This window comes from Larus michahellis, chromosome 9, assembly GCF_964199755.1.
Source record: "Larus michahellis chromosome 9, bLarMic1.1, whole genome shotgun sequence".
NCBI classification, from domain to species: Eukaryota; Metazoa; Chordata; class Aves; order Charadriiformes; family Laridae; genus Larus; species Larus michahellis.
The window spans coordinates 37,290,391-37,317,695 of record NC_133904.1 but is presented as its reverse complement, the minus strand read 5'-3'; the positions used below and the strand labels follow the sequence as shown (position 1 = coordinate 37,317,695).

The following is a 27,305-nucleotide window of genomic DNA, read 5'->3' as shown; positions in this document are numbered from 1 at the left end:
TTATTATGTTCGGCATTATGTGGCAAAAAAAAAAAATCAGGTCATCTAAGAAACAATGTCTGGAGTGAAAATTCAGATTAAGCTGGAGGTGATTTGTTTTATTTGAAAGGAGATATACACAGACTTTAGAGGTTAAAAAAACCATGGAGAGAGAGAACACAAAATATGTGATGCCTGTTTGACAGTCTGAACAATGAACCACCTTCTCATTTTAAGGAATATCCCTGCTTGCCTAAGAGTTCAAATTCTGAGCTATAAAAACATGTTGCATCAAAAATGACACAGCAGCATTCATTTTGCTTCTGAATACTAAAAGCACTTTTATGACTCAGCCAAATCAGTGGATCGTCTCTCATAAATTCACAGAAACTACCAGAAAGAGTTTTATTTACATGTCTTGAAAATAATCAGCACCTTCCATTTCTAAAAATCTTTTAAAACCTTATCTTGGAAAGATGTTAATTTAGCAATAAAGTTATCAGAACATGAGATAAGTTTCCTCAGTTTTGAGTCATGAAACTGAAAACCACACAACAGTGATTTCCAAAGTAAGATACTTAAGCAAAGTCACAGTTGTCATACCTGCCAGGCAATCAAGCATATGCTTTTCACTTCATGTAGGTTAGCTCTTATTTTGCCTAGAATAGATGTCTGTTAGAGGACTGAAATGAATAAAACATTTTTGGATAAGCCCTTATCCTTCTAATTATGTCAAAACTTCAGGAAGTTTTTGAAAGTTAAGGGACCATATTAGGTGCTGAAGGGTAAACTTTTTAAGGGTAATTGTGTGACTAATGGGCCATTTCTGCTGATGCTGCTGCCAATGATGGACAGCATTGCCACTATATCCGTGAATGCACTTTAATTCACACTTTAACCAAGCACACTCCTTTCTAGTTCTGCCTCTTTCATTATGTTCTCACATTTGCTTTTCTTCACCATATTCTGTTATCAACTCAACGTTTCAGAAGGAATCAATAAGAAAACTACTTCCCTATCCCACAGATCTGTTTAGGAAGCTTGCTTTCTGGTATCTCCCTCTATTGTGGGCACTCTGATATCTAATAAAAAAATCATAGAATAGTTTGGGTTGGAAGGGAGCTTCAAAGGTTATCTGGGTAAACCTTTTCCCAAGGTGTCCTGCTCCCGCTCAATCGTCCATTTCCATGGCATGTGTAGTTTCACCAAGTCATCTACCCATTTACCAAAATGTGTTGAAACTGGTCAATAGTAAAGCATTGTTGGGGAAGAGGGGAACAGATAGGCACAGACTTGGAGACAACGTAAGTGAAATTGTGCTTTCTCTGGGGGGAAAAAAAGGCCAAAAGGAAGAACAAGCCTGATGGCAGGCTGCTAACTGCTCAGTGTTCTCCATCCATACTAGTCAGTCTTGCAGATCACAGAGCATCCCCTAAATATGACCAAAACTACCTGGCTACTTAACATCAAGGCTGGAGATGCCCTTTCCTCCTGCCTCGTTCAGTCTGGGAGGTACCTCTACTTACTTTGATGTCAAAGGTAAGTGACTCCAACCTCACATTCACTGTCAAGGTTTTCCCTATCACAATCCAGGATTTTCTTCTGGTCATGATTTTATCCCAGTGTCCTGGTTTCAGCTGGGAAAGAGTTAATTTTTCTTTCTAGTGATTGCTGTGAAAGGAATGTCAATAATACCTATTGCTTTTAGTTGTTGCTAGGTGATGTTTACACTATTCAGGGACTTTTTTTTTCAGCTTCCCATAGAAGCATAGACAGAACGATTGAATGGCTGATGACATATTCCATACGATAGATGTCATGCTCAGTATATAAATGGAGATTAGCCGGGGGGCGGGAATCTGCTCCGGATGGCAACAATTCACCGAGTGGTGAGAGTGACCCATGTCGTTATTATTATTATTGTTATTTTTAATTTTCTGTTATTGTTTCTATTAAACTGTCTTTATCTCAACCCATGAGGGGTTTTTTCCTCCATTTTCCCTTCCCCCCCCCTCTTCTCTCACCCTTCAGGGGTAGGGTGTGTGAGCGAGTGGCTGCGTGGTTCTAGTTGCCGGCTGGGGTTAAACCGCGACACCCAGTTGAGGCGCAGTCAGTTTAATCTCTGTGTTAAAATTGTTTAGACACTTAAGAGACCACTTGCTTGGACAGATGTAATGAGAAACATTTTTTCTTATTTATATCATGCTGTTTCTTTACATAGCACTTTCATTCATTTATCGAGCTTATTTTCATTTTTCACAATGTGATATAGATATACTGATTTGAATGCACTACTTAATTTCAGACAAATTCCTAACTAACTAACTAACTATTACATCTACCTGATGCCTGCCTAAGACAAAGATGTTGTTTAACTGTCAGAAAACAGAGAAAGCCAATACAGCAAACAAGAGTCAGAATCATTTTATCACAAAATTCACTGTTAACAGACCTGCATCTTCATCAGTTCAAATAAAGTTACTACAAAGATCAGGGTGCATATCAGAATGGATGGTAGTTCATTGAGAATCACATGGGATTCCTTTTATATATATATCTATCTATCTCATATATATATGATCCTCTTTAAGAAGAGGAATATATATATGTGTGTGTGTGTGTGTGTGTATATATATATATATATATAAAATAGGCTCTGTAGAACTGTCTATTTAGAAAATCACCAAGTGAGCAGGAATTAAATAAAGGTCAGTGATGGCCAACAAATGAGTCAGTGCCATCAGTGAGAAATTACTCTCCTAATTTACCAGTTTAGAAATCCTGGCAATCCCAATATTGCCCAATTGCCCAATAAGATCCCACTTATCTTTTGCAATTACGACTACCAGCCATTTGCAGTTATGGATTTGAAGTTATGTTCTGGGTAAAACGGAAGGGATACAGACCTCCAGTCCCTATTACAATGTGTTCAAAGCACCATAAAATTTCCTTTAGAGATGGAGATTCCCTATGAACATTTAGAAACTGCCGTGAGAACTTCACACCTCCCATCATCTGAGGAAACAGAAACCTCCCAAGGTCTTCTATCATGAGAAACTGTCTGCTTGTCTCACAGGAAGAGAGGTTTGAGAAGTGTTGATAACTCAAATGTGAACTTGACTAGACATCAAATTCCAGCTAGTCTTTGCTCCACCTCTAAGTGTTGGAGAACCACTCCCATTTCAGCACTGCTCCTCTCCTGCCAGGTTGAATTTCTTTATGATGTACCAGGAAAACCATCTCAGCCAGCTGGAGCTCTAAACCCCATCAGGGACACTGAAATCATTCCGGCTCATTTGTGTCTCCAGTATCCTCTCTGCTATCGCTCAACACACAGACCACTTCCAAGAGAAAATCATGAGTCACCTTTTAACCCCACCCTCACACTATCAATCACATTAATTATTTTATTCAATCAGGGTCTAAACAGTTAAAGTAAAGTTAGTGGAAAACCTATGGAAACATATCTTAACTGTCAAAAGGCAAGGAGAAGGGCCTGTTTCTAATAATGCTGAGGTTTGCCAATGTTGCTTTTTTCTCGTCTTACAATTTAAGTATTTACAGTGCAGCCATTATGTTCACTAGACGGGACTTTTGTTTTTAATTTTTTGCAGATTTTGGAATGTTTGCAAAAGTAACTTAGCATCATGTCCCTGTCTCTTCCAAGCACACCATTCCCCTTAGTGTCTAATAGTTTTCCCTCTATTCAAATATAGAGATGCAGGCCAGATTCACAGCTGTAAATCATGACCGCTTTATCTAAGCCAAGGGGGTGATGTTGCTTTATACAAGCAGAGGTGCGAGGCCCCTCAATCCACCTCTAGCCATAGTCAGATACTGCTTTTGTTTTGTTCATGAGAAATTCATCACACTTCATCACACAGAGAAAGCCCACTAAGACCAGGGATGAGAAATGCCATGGTTGGATTACATTTGAAATATTTGGATTAAACGTGAATTATTCCTCTTCTAGTCCAGGCATTATCAATTAGATCATGTGCCCAAATGTGAAAGCAGCTTTTAGACAACTATCACTTCTGAGAACATTAATTTCTGGAGAGCAGAGTCAGTGAGTGAGAGAGAAGGGAGAAAAAGTCAGAGAATTCACATCTCCATTTAGGGAGGAAAATCAGATGTGCAAGGCTTAAATGCCTCTTATCCGAAGGGAGGAGAAAATACACACCAGTGATCATGCACAAAAACTACGGCAAGGTGAGCTCTGAACAAAGTCTTTGCAAGTGGACCCAATTATCTATAGTGTTATCCAGGTGACCAAGGGAGAGCAAAGCCCTGCATTCATGTTCTGCATCAGTCCCACAAGTGCTTGTACCTGTGGTAAAGCTGAAGCAGCAACAAAACTCTAAACTTGCAGACCAAAGCTCAGCCCACGGCTGGATCATTGCTACGTGAGATTTAATTTTTTGCTCACCATCACAGGACTGAAGATTTGGTACAGTCTTAGGAAAAAAAACCCACTATTTTGATTATTTATTCATTGTATCAGACTAGAAAGTGCTGTCTTCAGGCAAAAATCAGACCTCAATGTGCTTCATGCAGCATAGACACTCTTTATCAGACAGGTCCGGTCCCAAAGGCCTTTTTAGTTAATGAGGCCAGTTCTGCTCTTTTCCAGGACCAGTTTTACACCTAAAATGCTGCGGCCAGTTAAATAACAATCTGCAAAAAGTCGTATGCCTCATTATTTATGGTGAAATAGGTAGATATAGGAGTTAGGGAATAAATTTTTGAGGATTTTGTGAGCCTCTAAAGAGGCTAAGGGTATTCTGCATTTAAGGAGTGAAGACAAGAAGTAGGGCCTGTCTTCCCAGCTCAAAGAGCATGTATAGATGTATGTATATACATGTATTATATAAACATATGCACATGGATGACTGCACACACAAAACCAATTGGCCTCAACATCAGAAAACTGAGATGAAAATAAGAGGACCGTATGGGCACTCATTATCCAACCCAACAAGGTATCCCAGACCCCATACTAACTGCACACTCATTAGACTGCATTGAAATCCCTCATGGCCCAGCTCTCCTCTCCCTGGTCACAGAATGGTTGAGACTGGAAGGGACCTCTGGAAGTCACCTTGTCCAACCCTGTGCTCAGGCAGGGTGACATAGAGCAGGGTCACCTAGAGCCCAGGACAATGCCCAGACAGCTTTTGAATGTCTCCAAGGACAGAGATTACATTTGCTGATGCACGCAAGTAGGAGAGATGTCTTCTGACACCTGCAACACTGGCCAAAGTTCAGATCCTGACTCCTACACTACGACATGTTTCAGTGAATTGAGCTTGAAACTTAAACATGCAAAGATAAAATTCTACTTCATGCACAAAAACCAGAAGATAACATTTGCTCTTAAAGACAGTGTATTTTCCTGAGAAAGAACATTTTATTTCCTGCAAACTTGAAAAGATGCAAATTCAAAATGCTTTAGCCTTTACGATCAAGTTAGAAACAATGCCACGTACAGGCAAGACAGCAGTTCTAAAAGGTTCTTTCAGCTGTGAAGGATTTTTAAAAGCTTCTTTTTAGCCAGGAAAACATACATCTTTATTTATTTTTTAAATAGAATTAATCTTGAAGGAAGCATACATTTAAATCACAGGGAAATAGCATGAAATTAAAATTATTTTGCAAATCTAAGATATAATGGCTTACAAAACCTCAAATTCCAGGAATTTACTCATCCCAAATTCCCTTTTAAATATGGAAATAAAAGGAGAAAAGCATAAAGCTCTTAACATACAAAGCATTTTTTGGATGTAGATGCTTTTCACTCTTGGGGAAGAGTGTTGACAGACCAGTACCTTAATTTCCTTTGCAACTGGCATGTTTGGGCTATAATTTTTCCTTCAGAGAAGCCAGACGTTTAATTCTTTAGGAAGACTAAATCAATGAACTAACAATTACTGTAAGAAGACTTACACTAGCTGAGGATGTGATCCTTGGGCTTTTTTGTTTTACAGGCTCAAAATAAATTTTACCATGTCATTCTTACCATCATCACATTGCTTCAGGACAAATAGAAGCTGACTCTCTGAGAAACCAATTTTCATCTAATGACGATTGAACCAACTAAATAAAACCTGACATTTTAGACTTTGATGAAACATTCAGAACCTTGGAATTGTACTGTTTATGTTCTAGAAATGACATTGAGGTCACTTAGCATTTTTTCTTCAGAGGAAACAACCGCAACAACATAAGAAAGCCTCCATCCAATCTGAAAGAGGGAAATATAAACTGGAAAAACTGCCAAGCGAGAAGATAACAAAATACTGGCATCTGGAGAGCTGTCTGCTTGGCAAGCATGTATGTCATTTACAAATGTTTGCTCATAATTATATCCCTGGAAGACTTGAGTGAATAATACTGTTGAGAAAGATGCCACTTTCAAAACACCGCCTATCATATTTAAATAAATGCAACACTCATTGAACGGTGAGCGTATCTAAGGATATTGCCACAAAAAAGGGGAACCCATGCCTTGCACTGCCCTGGTACCTGTGAGACAAGGAGGAGGAAGGATGGAGCTGTGCATTAGGACGTCCATTGAACTCCCAGCTCTTCGACAAGCTTTCTGGAGGAGGAAGAGCAGGGACGCTGGCAAGGTGCCGCTGTGTTTTTTTACTTCCTGTCATGACACAGCCAACACAGAAGGACGCAACTAAGAATAAAGAATTTTCTGAAGTGACACCAGAAACAGGATTAAGTCATCAAGTTCACATCATACAGGGTCCACTCAGTCACCAGACTGTAATGGAGAGGCTAGACGTGCGGTATTTGCTGATGGCTGAGGGCTTTATAGTTCCTTGCTCATCTCTTCTTCTGGGGAAGCTCCATCTTAACAAGATTTTCCAAGCAAAATAAAATTAATAAAATAAGGGTGAGCAACAGCTCTATTCTGGGAACATTTTGGCTACTCCAGAAGAAACAGTCACCACTTCCCCACATGACAACATGTTGACAAATATTCTGGGAGGAATGGTTTATCCAGTCAGAAACCAAGATGGAAACACGTCAAACAATGTTTTCACAAAGCCTCCCATACTCAACCCATTGGGGGACAGGCAAGGTGATAATCCAGACCACAGCAAAATTTCCAAGGCTTTGAAAGGTGCCAAGGTTTCACCCAAAACCAAGTTCTTGATATTGAGGTGCACTACCTTTTTTCACTGATGGGAACAAGAGTGAATTAAACTAAGTTCATAAATTCCTATGATGACAAAAGGATGCTTTCTAAAATAACATCCTGAGGAGAATAAAACAATATGAGTTTCAGTCCCAGGAGCACTTCTTCAATTAAACACCCACCTCAAAAAGTGAGGACCTCCTCTCCCAAGTCTTGGAGCACTAAGTTCTCTCATGTTTCCATTTTTCAAATTTCTTAACACCCAGAAGCACAATCAAGGTCTCTTCAGGGCTAAGCATGCCGACAGAGTCAGGCATCAACAAGTCTGCTGCAGAAAGGTGAGGAGAAACACAAAAACCTAGTACAAGGCAGAGTTCCTGTTCCTATTTGTGAAGAACCTTCTCAAACATAGAAACAGAGACCATCTGAATGAAACGCCATGAAGTTTTCAGGGCTTCTTCTTTAAAGCATGGCTGAGCCACAGCACACTGAACTCCTCAGTACACCTCAGCCTTGATTCGAACAACAGATTCTAGTCTAGGAAAATGGGACACGGACAAGGGTCACACAGCTGTACATAGCCCTCTGAGACTTGAGTCCTGGCCATTGCCAGCAATAACTGCCGGAATGGATTAAGGGAGTTAAGTGATCCCTACTTGTTTGTTTGGCTATGTGAGAGGAGTCCTCAGGGCACCGCACACAGCTCTACTTGCTTCCTCCCTACAGGAACAAAACAATTGGGAAAGAAAGAGCTTAACAACACATCTGTGACAGCCCTTTGCATTTAACGATTGCTCTGTCCAATAACTTCTCCATGCTTCTTGGACCCATCTTCTAGAAAAGCAGATGGCTGTGCCGTCCATTTGGAACATCACTATTTTCCCATCATTACTCTTAGCACATGCAAATACTGACTCACCTCAATCAGAAAAAAATATTTTTAAATCCCCCTTATAAAGCTAACACCACCCAAATTTTATAGCACAGATTCTGTGTCTCTGCCTGCCTTCAAAACGCCACAGATTTGCCCTGATGTGACTATGCAAATCCAAAGCACTGCTTCATCCTTCTTCCCACTGCACCGTTCTGCTTCTCAAGTCCCTGTCAGATGTCCATGTATGTACACCCATGTACATACATCCATGCCTGCCTGCTCTGAGTGGGGACCTGTGAGCGTGAAGCACTTGCAGTTACCAACAGTCATTGGGAGCAGACACAAAACTTCTTAGTGCATAGTGACTCTGGCACCCAGAGCCTGTCATACAGGCTTTGTATTTATGTTAGAAATTGAGTTGGTGTTGTCACAGGTAGCAATGCTATTGTAAATCAACCAAGATTTCAAGTTGCTGGGCTTTTATACTGGTGAAATTTATAGTTGTATATGAAGTTTATATTGCTTTAAAATTCTCTCTTTAGCAAAATGCAATCAAATACAAAATATTTGCTGTTAACAAGATTCTTGCAGGGTCCAGTGCCCAGCAAACTTCCAGAGATAGGCCTGTTAATTATTACTTTGACGTTTTGGTGACAGAGGTTACTTTAGGTCAAATCTGCAGACAAAATCCACATACATTTTCCAACCCAAACCTCTGACAATAAGCCTCAATCAGAACACCTGCTGGAAGATGAGGCAGGACTTGCAGCAGAGCATGTCACAGCCACTGTGAAAGAATCAGCGTCATGTGGAACATGAACTAGCACAGTGGACACAGCATGGGCACTTCAATCCAGGGTGGTCTCCCATCCAGGCTACTCCACTTTTACTATGATCAACACAATGTGCCCTCAGGTGCTTAAGGAGTGATATCTTGTGGCAGCTTTCTCTTCTACTCTGGCAATAAAGGCCCTTCCCTTCACCCTACAGGAGTTGACTCCGTAAGAGATTAGGTAAAAGGAACAGATGAATAATAATTTTAATCTTAAACACAGGAGATTAAATTGTCACCCTGTTTCCCCAGGCTGCTTTCAGATATTGTGAGCGGTTAACCATGTTTTACATGGTTAATGTAATAAAAACGCTCCTGTTTGTTTCTTCCTTTTCTAGCCAGCTGAGAAAAAAAAACCAACAAACCTCCTCCCAGTCGTGAAACACACAAGCACACTCGCCCCCCAAAAAAACACCTTTGCCATTTATTGGCCAAGTAAAGGCAATGGACTGTATGAAACAGATGCATGTTGCTCACTACATTCACCTGACAGAATGATGCTAAAGGGTATCACACTGGTTCTGGTCTTTCCTTCTTCTCTTAACTCGCTTTGCCTACCAGCTCCATCTGCCTGTTTCTGAGGCAGCAGGACACTGCACATCCCAGATACAGAAGCAACAGCGTCTTGATACAAGTCATGAACACACAGTCTGAGCACTCTTCTGCCTGGAAAGGATGACACTCACTTGGTCTTTTACCACCTTCCTCCTCAGGGAAGCACCCTTTTCCCTCAAACTCAAAGCAAATGGCCATAAGAAGAGCTAGAAACATGCATACACGCACATGTTCTGGTACCCTCACTACATCAGACTGATTTATTGTGCAAGGCAATTATGCTGATCGAGTCATAAATATAGGTCCTGAAGAACAGAGACCAGAAAAAAAGGGTTGGAAAAGCCCACCATGACTCTCCTCAGAATGACTAGATCATCAGCACACCACCACAAACAACAGCAGTTTGGATGATTGGCCTGGACAGTTTGCTTCCTTTATTTCTGCAAATAATATAAGCAAAGAAATGTCACACGAGGAGGAAGACAGAAGAGCAGCGACAGAGAGCAGATAGGGAGGGGAGGAACACGTTTCTTCCTTGAAAAATTTCAACAGATCCCTTTTTAATTCCATATCAGAACAGAAGCCACCATTACAACTGCACGTATTCAGTCTCCAAGCCAACCAACCTAAATGTGAAGTGCCCACATACGGAAGAGAGCATACTCAGAAGAATATCAATGTACTCTTCACAGCATTTCACTGAGTCTGTCTTGTGTGCACAAGGTACCTGTACTTTAGCACACGAAATATTCTTCTCATACCCAGAAACTGAAAATCTCTTCAGGTACAAATCAGTACATGAAATTATTAATATGTAAACCAAATGCTAAGAGCTTGATCCATCCCAATCCTTAATATTTCTACAACGTTTAGATTTCAATATCCCTTTCAAAATACAGGAAAGTGGTTTAGTATTTATGCTTTTTCCAGGAGCAGAAAAAACATCCAAGACAGTACTTCCTGATGCTATTTCTCTTACCTTTTTAGTACCCCACATTTACCTGATCATTCACATCACTTAAGTCCCATGAATAGAGGGCTTTACTAGACCTCTTGTAAAGGGTTTGTTATGAACATTCAGTTGGCTTGAAAACCATTTCTGAAGGGCAACTAGAGACAAGATCAGGACCTTGTAACTGATAGTGAATAAAACCCGTTGCATGAACCATTTTAAGCAACAATTGGTTAAGCATTCCTACCTTTGGTTAAGTGTTGCTGAGCTTTAAAAGCATGGGAAACATTACTGTCAATATATTGAAGACATGCCAGGGTGCTGCTAAGTGCTTTATAATGTTTTGAATTTCAGTGGATTCACGCATACCTCTCATGCACCAAATCATAGTTGACCACCTCTGTTGCAGCACTCCAGGGCAAAACCATGTGGCAACCACCCCACATGAACTTTACATCATTACATTTCCCACTGCTGGTGAAAATGATCCAAATCAACTGATTTCACCAAATAAGACAAGAAGAAAGCAAATTCTGAATCCAGATGACCCAGAATTACAGTAAGGATAAGACTTGTTTTGACCTGGATTTGAAAGACTTTGCCCTCGACTTTTGGGCACCACCTTCTAGTAGCCCAATTCTACAGGGACTTCGTAAACCCTAGTGTTTCAGTCTATGGATCACCAGGATGCAAGAACAGTGATAGCTAAGATGTACAGATGATTGCTAACTCCACTAAATCTACCCTCACTAAACAAATAAAGCTCTGGAGGGAGATTTTTTAGCCTCTCCAACAAAAAAACAAGGTTCAGAAGCCAAGTGCCAGAATTAATTTTACCCTTAAAGAAACACACAGCATGATGGAGTCTGCCTACACCAGGATCTCAAATGGGTGGCAGTTCATTGTTAATACCACTAACATTCACCCATCACCCCACCCCTTCCCCCCAGCTCAAAATTAAATCTAACAACCTGAAGACAATTCCACTTAATTGCAACTGCATCATCTTCTTCAAGATCTGACTGACAATCCCTGCCATTTGAATGTGCAGTTGCCAAGGCAACGGGTGTGAAGAGCATGCTTTTGTGTTGCTACATGCATCTTTGAGAGCTGTGCCAACATCTGAGCTCCCACAGCTGGGATGGATTTAACGCCTTCCTCCCCAGGAGCAGCCTGTCCTTACTTCCAGTGAGGGGGCTACAGCAGCCAGCTCTCGGCAAGCAGCTACTTCTCTGCAGATCGACACCTGCATGAGAATGACAGATGGCTGCAGCCAAGCATGGTATAATCAAGCACCGAGGATGCTGTAACACTTTATCAAATCAAACGTTCAGCAGTGCTAGACTTCATTTGCAGGAGGTTATGGGGTACACAGTTCATCATGTACATAGCTAATGAGGGGAAAAAAAGATCATTTACCATCATTTAAAAATAATTTTCTTCTGATGGTTTACTGTCTACCTGTTGTCATCCCCTCACTCACCCACTCCATACTAACAGAAGGCTGCATCATATCTAAAGGACTACATGGTGTTCTCTCCACCTCCACAATTTTAACCTAGAAAACACGATTGATGTGTACAGAAACCTTCCCATCAGCCTTTCCGTTTATCTTCCAGGGCAGACTGCTTCCCAGAGTCTAGCTCTTCATTTCTTTCCTCTTTCCTTAGGATGAAGGGTTTAAACTTAGGTCAGCCTACTTTGCCTATGACCTTTTATATCTCCTTTTGAGTCTGCTCTTTTATAAAAATTAAGGTGCATTCAAACCCTTACCTTTATATATGCACACATATATGTGTAGCAAAGACACATCTGACAACCTTTTCCATAACTGAGAACAAGCTGGAACTCAAGATCACAAGCTAAATCTGCTTTTAATGGCAAGTAAAACTATTTGTAACAATGGGAAATAGCCTCTCTGCTACAGCACTTGTGTAATCACAGCTAATTGCTGCATACAGAAGTGCCCGTTGAAATGATAAACGGTGGATTACAGTTAAAACGATAAACTAGGAAGTCCTATAATTCTCTAGGAGCCCTATACGGCAGCAGTGATGGAGTGCAATACCTGAAAGTCACCCACTGAAGGTTACAGTTGGTACCTCAGACTCACTTGGTCTCCCTGTGGAGGACAACGTCCATGGTGTTATGATCTCGGATGTGACAGAACACAAAAGGAAAAAGAAGCCAGCTAAGATTTATTTCACGTTAGTGCAAGGCTGAGGTTCACACACTCCTTTTCTCCTATGAACACGTTCCAGAGAAGCACAACAAATAAGCAAGCTGCAAGGCTCTGGTGCGTGGCTCACGCAACTTACAACTTGAAACCACCTTTGTATTCCCATCAATGCCTCCATATGTTTGAGGCACATGAAAGGATTTGTGAGCTCTCTCAAAGCTCAGCAGAGGCTCACCACGACACTTTAAAACACATTTCTTCACCCCTCAGGTTCAGGCACGTTCCACGTGTGCCAATATTTCAAGTACAAACACAAGTGTAACAGCACACAGGGCTTTAAAACTTGTGTTCTGTACTTCAACAAGAGTCAATAGCCACCAACAATAGAGAAACATGGACCATCCTGGGCATAGACAGAGAAACAAAACCAAAAACTTTGGCTGCTTCAGGACGTGTCAGCAGCCTTTGCAGAGTAAGTCGTATTTTCACAGAAAAACAATAACCAGATCCTGCAAAGCTTGAGGGCTGAGGAGGGATCTCTGTTCTGATTAAGCAAGAGCACTGGCGTTGCCACATATTTTTAACTGGAAGAAGAGGCTGAAGGCAGAAAAAAAAAAAGCATGTTCAGATCTGAAAAGTGATCATTAAATCAGGAGCTATGCTCCAGAAGGGAGCTGGAGGCGTGGGGAGGGAATCTGGTGAACTGGAGAAGTGTCACTATTCACAGGGGCTGTTACAATCAAATCAGTTTGTCACACAGAAGGCAGCAGCGTAACTACACTGTACTGCTAAGAGTTCACATCACTTTGTTGTGCCAGTTTATGGAATTCCCCTTTGATCTCCACTCTCCTCCAGCTCTGGATTATCCCCAGGCCCCATCCTGGCAGATATCCAAGGGTACAATGAGCTGTCACTCTGCTCCATGCCCCGAAACTGTTCTTGCAGTGCACTGTCGGCTAACTGCTCAAATCCAGACACAGTGCCAGGACACCTCCCTCTCCGGTGCCTCTCCTGCATGCATTACTGGACTCTGACGCGTAGTCCCAAACATAAGCGGATGTCTCTGGTCTTGTTCACAGTCAAACTGGAAAATAGGGTTAGAATGCAGCAATGCAGTTACAGAAGAGAAAGAGGAATCAAATGATGAAGCCATACATTATCTCTGAGGGGCATTTAACCCAGGCATGCTTACACCTGACAGCCAAGTCTTTCATGACACTCATTCTACAAAATTTATGGTGACTGGGATACTGTTAAGCATTCTGCTTACTGTGACCACAAATCCTATCACCAAGAATGTATGTGGAATAAAGAACAGTAATGCAAAATATGTAAAGCTAACCCAGACTAAGTGCCCAGGCAGGCAGGCCCTGAGCCTCCTCTGTCTTCCAAAGGAGGGCAACATCTTCTAAGACAGGTATAGAGGCAGGGGAGGTTTCCAAGGTTCAAATCAGTACTTGCAAATATGAAGATGTTTTAGCTGCGGAGACAACTGACCATTTTCTACCAGTTAGAAGCAAACAAAAGCTGGTGCCACCTTCAAGAAACACGTGCAGGCGCAGAAGTTGGAGCTCCTGAGTTCTCTGACACCTCAGTCCCCCACACTGCCCTGGAAAAGTCACCAACCTGTTCATCCCACACTCTCCAATTTGGGAACTGGGGAGACACTTGTTCTGTATATTCCCATCACTGTATCATTCCAGAACACAGTGCCTTATTTCCTGATCCTTTTCACTTGCATGGTGATAACCACCCCTGAAAGTGCTGGAAAACTGGTGAGAAGAGTGGAGAATTGGGCCTATGGCATGTAGCATTTCTGGTAATACAGGGCAGGCAGTGGCCCATGAGTATGCAATTCTCCCCTTTCAGTCAGCTATCTGACCTTTGGCACATGTGAGTTAATAGGGATTTAATCAAACACAGAAGCAGTCCCTCCTGCGGCCTGGGACACAAGAGGGGTTTCTTGGGAAGCCGTTCAGCAGCATCGTCACACAGTATCTTTCTGTGCTGTCTTACTGAAAAAGAACCAGCTCTGTCTTTCCAGAACATAAGGGTACAATCACAGCCCTTTCCGAAAGAGAAGATGCAGACAAAAGCAAAAACAGGGCTTATAAAACAGAGGGTCAAACAGGGAAACTGGGAAAGCACATGATAAGACTCTTATTCTGTAGGATCAGACTCTTCCTTTATGAATAACTAAATAATGTCTCTTATCTCTGAAGCAAGCTTGTCCGCTCTTTCCCCACATGGATCCCTGCCCTCATTGGGAGTTCACTGCTATTTGTTTAACACTGACAAAGATGTTCTTGAGATTTAATACTTTTTGCAAGGTCAGTGCTCAGTGAAAAAACTGAGACAAACCTGAGGTTTAGTTAAAAATAAGACAGACAAAATATCCTTTCAGCAGATAGTTTGGATTCCCGGCTATTCTCACTTGAGCTGCTTGCTGTTAAACGCCGATGCTGAGCAGGACCACCACATAGAGGCAGTGTTTGTCCTTGGTAAGGGGTTAACCAGGACAGGTGGCCCAGGATGTACCAGGGCCAGCAGTGATGGCACGGGGGCAAGTGGCTTCTCCTACCTCTCAGCAGGAGACAGATGCCCCCAGCCCCACTTCAGCCTGGCAGAGGGGATGGAAACTCCAGGTAAATCACAGGAAAAGAGCAGGATGGGCTTTGATGCCAATATTAATGGGCAGAAAAAACGTCCACCAATGGTGGGGATTTTTTCCTTCCTCTTTTTCTAGCAAACCAGCACGTTTTCCCTACAGAAAATTTCAGGTGCTTTGTGTCTTACCTTATTGCTTTTGATCTACATGGTGGGGGGCTAGTTCTAAAAAGGAGAGTCCTTCAACTCTGCAGTAGGTTCTAAAAGAGCTTCTTGAAAATGACTGTGCAAAATCAGCCACATAGAAATCCTTGCTCACAGACAGAGCCCTTCTGTCTGAGGACAGTTCTGATCAGCCCCTGCATGACTTCCCCCACAGCAGGCAGAGACACTGTCCCTCTGCGATGGTGTGGAGCAAACAGAAGGGGGAAGAACACACCTCAATCCTCATGTGATGCAAGGGGGTCAAGTGCAGGTGCTGCAATAGGAAGGTGGGGATATGCTGACCCCACTCTCCTTCAGTGGCAGCACAGAAGCAGTGGGAGCACCTCCCTATGTGGTGCTGGGGGCAAAGGAGGGAACAAGCTGTACCTCATAAAGGCACATTACAGCAAGGAAGCTTCCTGCACACTGAAGGACTCTGGAAGATGCTCCACCTTTGAAATGGTCATGCTTAACTCAGTTATTATTTTACAGGTAGACAGAGGAACTGAAATACTAGCAGAGCCCAACATCCTGGAACACCAGCAAAGATTCATGTTGTTGGCATCAACACCTGAATTCACCATCTGAACTTCTGGTCAGCAGAGACCAGGCACTTGTGGTGTATGATTCTTCTCAGCCTGAAGCCAACATCTCAGGTATGTCAGTTGAATCACACCCTAAATACATCAATTCCTCTCCACTGCCAATAATGGGAGCTGGTGGTGACTGCTCCACATCAGGCATCCATTACGAGCACCTAACTTTGGGCAAGGCGAGTCCTACCCAAAGTGCCCATAAACTGCCTTGGGCTGAGCAACCAGAGGGCTGGAAAGGACAGGCCCTCCCCTCCCCTGGGGCTACAGCAGGAGACATTGACTGCCAGGGAAATCACAGAAAGCAGTCTGACACCAGTGTCATGTCATCAAATGTCACTCTGACAAAGATGATTTTTTTCTATAAAATCAAGTCAAAAACTTCTAGATTTTCTTCTCAGAAGTGAAAAACAATTTGGTATTTTTATACTATTTTTGCTTTTCATAACCCATCACTGGTGTGGAGAGTGTCACAAAGGAAAGTGATATAGAAACAAAGCAAAATAAGGTCCTAGCACATTTTTAGGCAAATCTTCTGGCACATTCAGACTTCTTTTTTTTCCTATTTAGAATAAAATATGGAATTTCAGAGTGCTACAATTTGCCAGTTCCATGTTTCAGCCAGCTCTATCAGATATCCCAGGTGGAGTCAGGCCTTTTGAGCTCATTTACTACCCAGCACTAAAATACAGTTTTATCAGCAAACACACACCTCAGCTCCTGTGTACGATCAGAACCCAGTAGCCTGGCCTGACAACTGCGTACCATGTCACACTGCCCAAAAGAAGTTGAGACCCAGTACTGCACATAAGCAGTGTGCGGCACTCTTATTTGTTGGCGGATCTTTCCGTAACAACATTTCTCCTTGGAAAGTCACGCCATCCTAGGGAGACTGCATGGTAATTACACAGTGTCTTTTGTGTTCACCAGTTTCTTAATACTGGGGTGCCACAGAAGTAACACTACCCTGTCTTTGTTCTCTTTCCCAAAGAGAATTTAAAAGTACAAAACAAGTCATTAGTGTCAGATTGTTAATGACCTATCTCTGTGAGTCTGACTGGAATGAGCAAACAGCACATATTTAATATTGCAGGTGCAGATCCAAGGACAAAAACAAAGTGGAAAAAAAACTTTACCCCACCCCCCCCACCCCCCGCCTCTCTTCTCTCTCTTGCAGTCCTTTTTCCATTAGAGCAGAATAAAACCCTTTTGACTATACAGATATTCTTCCTAAAAATTTGCTCTGTCTGGCCACCACCAACCACGCAGAGTAACTGAACAAAGCATGAACATATTTGTGAGCTAAAACTAAAACACCAGCTTTCACCTCTCCTCAGAAAAGCTTTAGATTCACAGATCCCAAATGCACTCGTTTGGACACCAGCATTGGCAACAGCAATTGTAGCAGCATCCCCCAGCCCTGTGTGCACTGGGCAACACTCCCCAGCTGCTCAGACAGCTACACAGGCTTTCTAAAGCAAAAAGCTGTTTCTTTGTACAAGTAGGCAAGTACCAGCACCTGGACAGGCTGTCCACTGCCTGTGTAGATGGCAGGAGGACAGGAAACAGGGTATCGCCATTTAGTTCCTTCACATTCAAGATGCTGTCCAAACATGTGGGGGTGGCTGGGAGACACACAGCTGTAGTTTCTGGGTGAATTGCTGAGGCAAAATGACTAAGTGGCCTGCCCAGAATCTGTCTCAATAGATGACAGTTTTGGCCTTCGCCTTATGCTCATATTGCAAGGCCATTTCCCTCTCCAAAAAAGGAAATGCTCCGGAAAGCCCATCACTCCTCCAAAAGCACAATTAAGGATTCAGCCAGTTAACTTAAGAATACAATATAGTTCCATATGGCAGAGAGGAGATAAGCCATGAACAAACATTGGAAAGTAGATCGTCACCTCTGCTCTGCTGCCCAGAGAAATGCCCCTCAAGGTGTTCTAACAGGCTCATCATGAGAACAAAGGCAGCTTCCACCATCTCCTAGGCATCAACTCCCTCTTCCAACCAAGAAGGGCAAGACTGGGATACTTTAGCTCTTCTCCACAAATCTGTAGGAGTAGCCCCACATGGGCCCCAAGAGCTGTTCTATCTTGTATCAAGGAAGACAAGCAAGGAAGGCACAGCTTTAGAATAGCACATAGAATCACAGAATGGTTAAGGTTGAAAGGGACCTTTGGAGGTCATCTAGTCCAATGCCCCTACATCATCATCCAGATCATTAATGAAGATGTTGAACAGAATTGGACTCAGTATTGACCCCTGGGGTACAATGCTAGTTACTGGCCTTCAACTAGACTTCATATCAGTGTTCACCACCTTGAATGAACACACACACACAAGAATGGCCTAAAATGGCATCCTTGTCTAGAGTCTAGCTCTTGCTTCACATCTCTTAGGAAGCAGAAAGTCTTTCTCTGACCTCGCTGTGACTGGTTGCATGGTATTTCCCCTTCTAAGAGGGGATGAAAGACTCCTATAAACAGGAAAACACTACAGAAATAAAAATAAACCCAAAGACTTTGGAATGCCTACATTTTTTTTTCTAAATTCATTCTCCCTGTTCTTCAGTCTCACATCTTACTTGGAAAACTAAAATCAAAAGCAGGAAAACAACCCTTGCTCTGCTCACTAAAATTTCAGTATTGAAGCTGCTGTGAGAAATGAACACCACCATGAAAAAAAAAAAGAAGGAAAAACCACAAACAGTCTAATGCCACCCTGGCAAATACAGAGCAGCCTTGGTCAGCCTCATCTGCTAACCCTTGTCACAGCCAACAGGGAACCGTACCAGCCACATATGAAGCAGATCACATTGTCATTGTCATCAAGTTTTCTAAGAACAGACATACAAGTTTGTGCTTCCAGAAGATTAACCCGATTCCCAAAAGTGGACCTGGGTGGAGTAGAGGACAAATTCATCACGCTTAAGGGTAAAACTACTGTATGCATCTGGCTAGAGGCTTCCACTGTCCTCTTGTCAGAGTATGAGGCTGTCCTTACACTTGTCAGAATAGGAAAATGGATTATACTCTGATGGAAAGCCACATTGTCAAAGGTGGAATGATTTTGTGTTTTTCTGAATTATTTACTTATGGCTGTGAATTACTTTATAAATACAAGATATGTGAAGCATAAAACCTCAGAGCAAACCAATTAATAGACCCCAAATATAAGTAATACTAACAATTTGAAATGTCTAGTACATTAGTCACAATTAGAAACATATGACATATTTGTTTTCCTGTTAAGATGCTAGTAAGAGTGGCAAAGAGATATAAGCATTATTGGTGGTGTACAGATGATAGCTGTTCATTTTGAATATGAAATCACTGGTGCGTAATTGAAGTTTTATAGAAGTCAAAGACAAAATCCACAGTAACTTCAGGACAGCCATGCAGAGACCTGAGATGATATCAATCAATAAAGGAAAACACCATTCCCTCTGGGTAAAACTTGCTGCTAAGATTTCACCAGAACCTCTCTGAAAGACAGCCGAGGAAGAAAGTATCAAATTCACTACGGAACAAAGGCTTGCTTAGACAGCTCTTGGGACCTCTCCTCTCTTCTGCATCAGCTACACGTCTATATAGTTGAGTTTTCCCTGGGAGTAGCTTGTGAGCATCCTGCCTTATATTGCAGAAGTCATTCAAAGCTCTTAAGACCCCCTATGTGGCTGGGCTTTGTGGTTCCGGTGTAGTTAATACAAAAGGTAACCTGGCAGCCAACTATACACACATGGTTTCCTCTTATTTTTGGCACTATGTAGAGAGCAAACCAACTGATTCTGGAAGCACAAGTTAGTTCCCTGCAGAACAGAAATTAATCCATTTGCTTCGACCAGAACATGGCTATGTGCTGATAATGAGGGCTCTCAATTCATTCCATTAGTGGCAGTTAGAAACACCCAAGCATTTTTTTTAGTATGAGACCACTCCACCAATGGTGCCTTGCTGTTTGCTGCCTCAGATAAACCCCTTGCTGGGTAGACTGTGGTTCTTCTCTTTCCTGCTCTCTCCTCCAAGAAAAACTACAAATCATTTGTTTATACGTATAAAGAACTAGCCATCTATCCGAGACTGGAGAAACTTCCCCTTGCTACTGTGAGATTTCCTTTCCCCATACATTTTAATAAGGCACAAGTTACTCTGAAAACATGCAAAGAGCTATAATAATGAGCAATAATCCTATATTATTATTTGTTTCCAGTGTTCCAGGCAGGAAGATGCTAGCTATTCAGTTAGTAAAATTTGATTTTCTATCGTGTGTTTTTGCAAGGATTATATCTAATTTCAAAAAAAAAAAAAGACGACAACTTGGGGGGGACACTAGATTGGACAGCTAAAGCTCAGATTTTATATTGCAATTACTGTGTGTACACACCAGGCCCTCAGAAGTCACAGGTATTGAAGAGAAACTTCAATTAAGAATCTCAACACCTTGCTGAAATGCTTCTGTCAACACAGCAACCTACACAGGTACATATCCACAGACTGATCAAGGAAATGAAGAATTATTTGCAGAATATATTCCTGTATTCACTGACTTATTACTGATAGTCTTAATTAATTACTAGTATTCTTAATTAAATAGAGGCCTGATTTAAATATCACTGTGGCTGGAGTCACCTTGCACTGCTGCTTGCTATTAGAGAGCCATCAACAGTAAAAAGCATGATTATGCTGCACAGAATGCTTCCGTTTTGTCTTTTTACGGTAAGGCATGACTTTCATTTCAGACAACAGTGTGACACAGAGGGGCTGCTGTCTGAATCACACAGTGACAGGAAATTGATGGAAAAAGGGAGGGAGAATACACTCACATAATTGTGTGTTAGCACAGAGAAGACAGTAGGAGTGGAACAATACAAACAGCACCTCCTCACAAGGAGAGCAACAATTACCTTTGGGCGCTTCCATTCAGCTTTCCTTGATGGTGCTGTTTGATAGAAAAGGGACTCATCTGAGGCTGGAAACTCAGGATCTTCAAAGAGCCGTCTCTGCTGGATACACTGCCTTTTCAGCTCGTGGTACTTCTGATCTCTGAAGAGTTGCACTGATGAAGACATATCTTTCTGCCTAGATAAGATGAATATTGGCTTGTGCAAATTATGAAGGCTCTCTAAAGTTCATAGATGATACCACTCATTGATCTTTAACAGGGCACATAACTTGTTCTAAACAACATTAATTACTGATTTCTGTTTAAAAAAAAACAGATTATAAATTAAATTATGTCACGTAGTAGATGAGAAAACCATAAAACCCAAGAAGATCTTATATATTAGGATGGTATTTTTGGTTGAACAGAACTCTTATCAGGAAAGACATTATAGTGACCAGACCAGGCACAAACCCAGCATTTTGCTTTGTCTAATTGATTGGAAAGGTAACAGAGTGTGGCTTGGCTCTCAGTCTGTACCATGTGTGAAGGGCTGGACCATCTTTCTGTTCCACATTCTTCTTCTGCCCACTAAAGCTGTAATTATCTACTCCAACTCTTCTGCCTAAAGAAAACCAAAACCAGATTTCCACAGTTTTGCATCTTAAATTAAGTGACAATGCTTTGGCTGGTATTATTGTCTTTGAACTTTATGTTATATTTCAGGGAACTGAATTCCCAGAAGCAGCAAGTATTTGCAAATAACTGATGAGAATTAAAAACAAAACAAAAGCTTCACAACAACAAAAACCCGAAATAACTTGCTCTCAGGCCTTAGTTCCCAGAATTGTGACTATCTAACCTGAGAAGTTTACAGTCACAGCCACAGAGCTCAAACAAGTTTCTTTGAAACATTCTACAAATCAGAAATCAACTACAGAGATCATTCAGGTCAGTCTGAAGTCTGGAGGATGTTAGGGATGCTACCTCTTTCGAGAGAGGGAGCGGAGACAGTATCTGAACTTACTTTGTTCGGAACGCTCCTGTGTGTCAGTTCCTCTCCTCTTCCTTCCTGCCACAGGTTAGAAATGTATCTCCCCTTCCTTGAGTTATCTAAAGCAATAAAGACAAACACAGGTTGTGCTGATGTCAGATCATCAGAATTAAACAACACGCATGCAACAGAGCACGGCATCACATTGTCCTAGCAGCCTACTTGCTGTGTCCTGTTGCAGTGATCTCAGCTCGTGCTCCTTGAGGCACTTGCAGCATGAATTGGATGAGATTCCACAAATTTGCAGAAAACTAAACCAAGCTAGGCACAAGCCTTTCCAGGCATGCAAGTGAGCACAATGGGAGAAGTACAGAAGAGTAATGAGGAACACTTGGAAATGCCTCACGGTCTTTCTCCTTGTGAGTGAAAGCTACCGTGGCCAAAATAGTCTAGGGATGGTTTTAACATCCTCCCTCCCTCCCTCCCCTCCCCCTCGCCCCAAAATAAATGGTCCTTCAAGGATGAGAAATGCTGCTCTAATGCCTTCACTCATGGGAATGAGAAGAGTATTCAGGAGTGCTCTTCTACCTTGTTGTCATACTTGCACCCAATTCCAAAGCCTCCTAACCACACTCAGAGGAATCTACCACCTGATTTCTACCAGCAGAATCTTACACTGCAAAGCAACAGGACAAAGAACCAGTTTATTCTTTATTTTTCAACCAGCCAAATCTTCAAATGCCAGCTCATTCTCTATCCTTTCTTAGAGCAAAAATCCAGCAATAGATTTTGCATATATCAGGCCTGTAATGACTTTGAGTCAAATCCTGATGATGCTGAAATTGATGGAAAAGTTCCTATGTCTTCAGCCAGCCAAGGCTCCCCTTTCCAGAACTGGGCTATGGAGCCCCTTAGCGACTGTGTTATCCCGCTTCAGTAAAACAGAACTACACTTAAATAAACTGTTCAAAACCAAAATGTCTCACTGGTACTATGTCATTTTTAGCAATTTCCTTTTTCTTAAGGGCTATTTTCTTGTTAATTAGCTCTCCTCCACCAAAAAAAGTCACAAGGCATCTCACATAGCAGATGGCTTCCCAGGACAAGCCAAATAGACTTACTTCTCCCCACAAATCAGTTTTTCAAATTCAAGTGCACAACAACTTGTCAATCACAGAATTTTTTAGAGTTGGAAGGGACCTCTAGAGATCATCTAGTCCAACTCCTCTGCTAAAGCAGGACTGCCTAGAGCACATTACTCAGGACTGCATCCAGGCAGGTCTTGAAAGTCTCCAGAGAAGGGGACTCCACAACCTCCCTGGGCAGCCTGTTCCAGTGCTCTGTCACCCTCACCGTAAAGAAATTTTTCCGTGTATTTGATCAGAACTTTCTATGTTCCAGCTTGTGCCCATTACCCCTCGTCCTGTTACTGGGAACCACTGAAAAGAGCCTGGCTCCATCCTCCTTAAACCCACCCTTTAGATACTTGTAAACATTAATAAGGTCTCCCCTCAGCCTTCTCTTCTCCAGGCTAAAGAGTTCCAGCTCTCTCAGCCTTTCCTCATAAGGGAGATGCTCCAACCCCTCAATCATCTTTGTTGCCCTACGCTGGACTCTCTCCAGTAGTTCCCTGTCCCTCTTGAACTGGGGAGCCCAGAACTGGACACAGTATTCCAGGTGTGGCCTCACCAGCACAGAGTAGAGGGGGAGAATGACCTCCCTTGACCTGCTGGCCGCACTCTTCCCTATGCAGCCCAGAATTCTGTTGGCCTTCTTGGCAACAAGGGCGCATTGCTTGCTCATGGATAATTTACTGTCTACCAAGACCCCCAGATCCTTTTCTTCAGAGCTGCTTTCCAGCAGGTCCACCGCTAACCTATACTGGTGCCTGACATTCTTCCTTCCCAGGTGCAGGACCCTACACTTGTCCTTGTTGAACCTCATTAGGTTCTTCTCTGCCTAGCTCTCCAGCCTGTCTAGGTCACTCTGGATGGCAGCACGTCCCTCTGGGGTGTCAGCCACCCCACCCCATTTGGTATCATCAGCGAACTTGCTGAGCATACACTCTGTCCCCTCGTCCAGGTCGTTGATGAATACGTTAAACGATACTGGTCCAAGTATCGACCCCTGGGGGACACCACTGGTCACAGGCCTCCAACTTGACCCTGCTCCATTAATCACAACCCTTTGAGTCCTGTCACACAGCCAGCTCTCAATCCACCTCACTGTCCCCTCGTCTAGTCCACAATTCCTCAGTTTCCTAAGGGGGATGTTATGAGAAACAGTGTCAAAAGCCTTGCTGAAGTCAAGGTAGATGACATCTGCTGCTCTGTCCTCATCTAGCCAACCAGTTATAACATCATAGAAGGCTATGAGATTGGTCAAGCATGATTTAGTCTTCGTAAATCCATGTTGACCACTTCTGATAACTTCCTGCTCTTGAACGTGCTTGGATATGACATCCAGGAATGAGTCGCTCCATTACCTTCCCAGGGACGGAGGTGAGACTAACCGGCCTGTAGTTCCCTGGGTCCTTCTTCTTACCCTTTTCGAAGACTGGAGTGATATTGGCCTTCCTCCAGTCCTCAGGCACCTCTCCTGTTCTCCATGACCTTTCAAAGATGATGGAGAGTGGCCAAGCAATAACATCTGCCAGCTCTCTCAGCACTCACGGGTGCATCTCGTCAGGGCCCATGGACTTATGAATGTCCAGTTTGGCCAAGCAGTCTCTAACCTGATCTTCCTCTACTGGGGAAAACTCTTCCTCTCTCCAGGCCTTCCCCCTTGCCTCCAGGGCCTGGGATTCATGAGGGACAGCTTTAGCAGTGAAGACTGAAGCAAAGAAGGCATTCAGTAGCTCTGCCTTCTCTGTGTCTTCCACCACTAGGGCGCCCATCTCATTCATCAGTGGGCCTACATTTTCCCTAGTCTTCCTTTTTCTGTTGATATACTGAAAGAACCTCTTGTTATCTTTAACCGTGGTGGCCAAGATGAGTTCAATGATACAAAGATAGCTCAGGGACAAAAAAAATTAAATAGTTTGGCTAATTTGGATGGGATATAGATTATTTCATGATAACTGGCATGCTTACTTATTAAAAATTCCTTATGAGCTAACTAACATTCTAAACCAAGCCTATTTGCAAGATACACTTGTTTTTAAGATAGCTCCTTGGTTGATAAGGTTTTCAGCTGTCACTGCCTAATTCATAGAGATAGGTCTTTAATGACCTCATTCCCCCACCCTTTCTCCCCTTCTATCTGCTGGACTAGAAAGTGAGTCCTTCCAGGATTAACGCCCCATTACACAACAGCCAGTCTCACAGCAATGCACAGAACGCAGTAATAAAGCACAGCACATGAAATCAAGCTGCTACTTGCCTCACCCTGGGCTCCACAGGGCAGTGCTCACCAAGAGGAACACTGACAAGGAGGAGGCTTCTCCCAGGCTGTTAACCTTGCCCCTCTCTGTGATCCCTGTGCCATCCTGAGCCAATGACTGAATGCGTGTCTTAGAAAGGGACTCGGGTGCCCAGGGCTGCCCAGCCTGGCTGCTGACTGGTTTCCATGTGCTCAGGAGACACTGAGCTCTGGAGCTGAACTGATATCCCATCACCATCTGGTGAAACTAGTAGGAATCTATTTTCGCAGGAACCCAAAACCACCCTTTTGAAAGGCAACAGAACTATCTTTTTCTAGTTGGAAAGTCCACAGTAAAGAATATAAATGAACTTTCCATATAATAGCTGAGTGGTTTGAGGACTGAGGATGAAGGACCACAGCTGAGCCCCTCCTCTCCTGGGGCATTCACCTACCAGGACATGGCAGCAGGCACCTGGCTCCCACTCCAAGGTTTATTTTTGAAGCAGCTCCCACTTTTTGACCTTCAGTTGAACATCGAAGCTCCCAAACTAAGAACGACACTCCCTCCTCCTTTCTCCAGTTCACAATAGCACGGCTTCCCCTGCTCTGCACCCAACAGATTTACCTCTGGTTCGGCTGACACTCATAGTGTTCAGCTGTGCCAAGGAAACACCAAGCATGGCTTGGCAGCCGCTCCTTCCAGGACTCCCTGCGCTGTCATGTGATGCAGAGTGAGCTGTGCACAGTGTAACGAGGGCTAAGAAGCACGGTCCTAAAAATACCATACCAAAGTTCAGAGACCTTCTACTGCTCTGTAGAGAGAGAGAGACCACTCCAGGGGAGGGAAAGAAGAGAGAGGAAGTGGGGAAAAAAAACCTCAACAGCTCTACAGGTCAGCCATTCTTATATTTTTGGTTTATTTCCCTGACCACATACAATCACAGTTTTGCTTTTTCTCTTTTCCAGCCTCTGAGCTGAGCTGCCCAGCACTTCACCTCTCTGGGCAGCACAACTGCTCCACAGCTGACCCCAAGTTTTCTACAGCACCATGGCAATCCCCCTTGATATCAGCAGGGGCACAGGAGGGCCCACATCTCTCAGCTTTCAATCACTGAGCTTTAACGTCTTTCTCTGACCCTCCCTTTTTCCAGTGAGATTCCTATTTTGATCAGAAAAAGGATTTCAGCAGAACAGTGAAGACAAGCCAGTGCAGGTCCCCTTTTCAATCAGGCTCTGCTCACAGAGTCCCTTCCTTGACCTGACAATAGAAGCATTTCATTTTTACTTACAGTTAATACTCAGAGATGTTTTTTTCCCCTGTTGGAGCCAGCAAGAGTACAGCTAAATCACATTCGACATAGTGGCAAATACCAGCTCCTGGCGTTATTAGCAGCCTTAAATTAAAGGGACATTCACTTGAAATCCAGTTCTTCACAAGGGCATTGAGATGAGCTTCAAGTATTATTTCCATCACCCAACAGTATTTCCTTACACTCACATTTTCCTGTCTTAAGTTTTCTCTTCCCCAGCTGTTACACAGAAGATCCACAACAAACAAGACTGACTGTTCAGACTTGTCTGAGTTAAAATTACATCCTTGCTACCATTAAATTCATGCAATAAGCACACAAAAACTAACAGAAGAAGTCATCTCTTCTCAGCCCATTTTTGTTACTCTGGGTAGCTAAGCGACACACAGTGTAAAAAGTCAGAGAGAAAAGTTATTGCAGCTGTAAAGCCAACTGCAGCCCTCAGCAGCGAGCTAACTTGCATGCAAAAGCATCCCTCCCGCTCCCATCCCTGCAGGAGGGGCGCAGGGACAGCACAGAGCTGGGTTTGCCTTAACAAAAACCAGTGTTTTCAGTCCCAAAGGCAAACACTGCCAAGCAGCTGCAGTGAACCCTCTGTTCTAGATGAAACTCCTCTTCAGGGAAGAGAGTTGGCACGTTGTAACACATAAATTTTATTATGCATCTTACTTTTCTGTTCCAGTTGCAGGACTCAGGAATTTCCACGCACAGCACCAGGACTAAAAGGGCAAAGTGCATTTCTAGCCAGTATTTAAGGTCACAGTTGAACACAGCTTTGACCATGAAGCTGTTTCTTCCACTAAGCGGATCCTGAGGTGAAACCGCCC

The 27,305-nt window shown here is 42.9% G+C and overlaps 1 protein-coding gene across 3 annotated transcripts in view; it reads right to left on the bottom strand.

Moving 5' to 3' along the window:
- The window catches only part of CAPN6 (calpain 6), a 65,476-nt gene that overhangs the window by 33,628 nt on the left and 4,543 nt on the right, over positions 1-27,305 (bottom strand). For all 3 annotated transcript variants that reach the window (XM_074602074.1, XM_074602075.1, XM_074602076.1), the window contains exons 2-3: positions 21,839-21,924; positions 20,834-21,008 (exon numbers count right to left, since the gene is read on the bottom strand). In XM_074602074.1, the coding sequence (XP_074458175.1) occupies positions 20,834-20,998 (165 nt within the window). In that variant the 5' untranslated portion in view covers positions 20,999-21,008; positions 21,839-21,924. The remainder of the gene's footprint in view (positions 1-20,833; positions 21,009-21,838; positions 21,925-27,305) is intronic.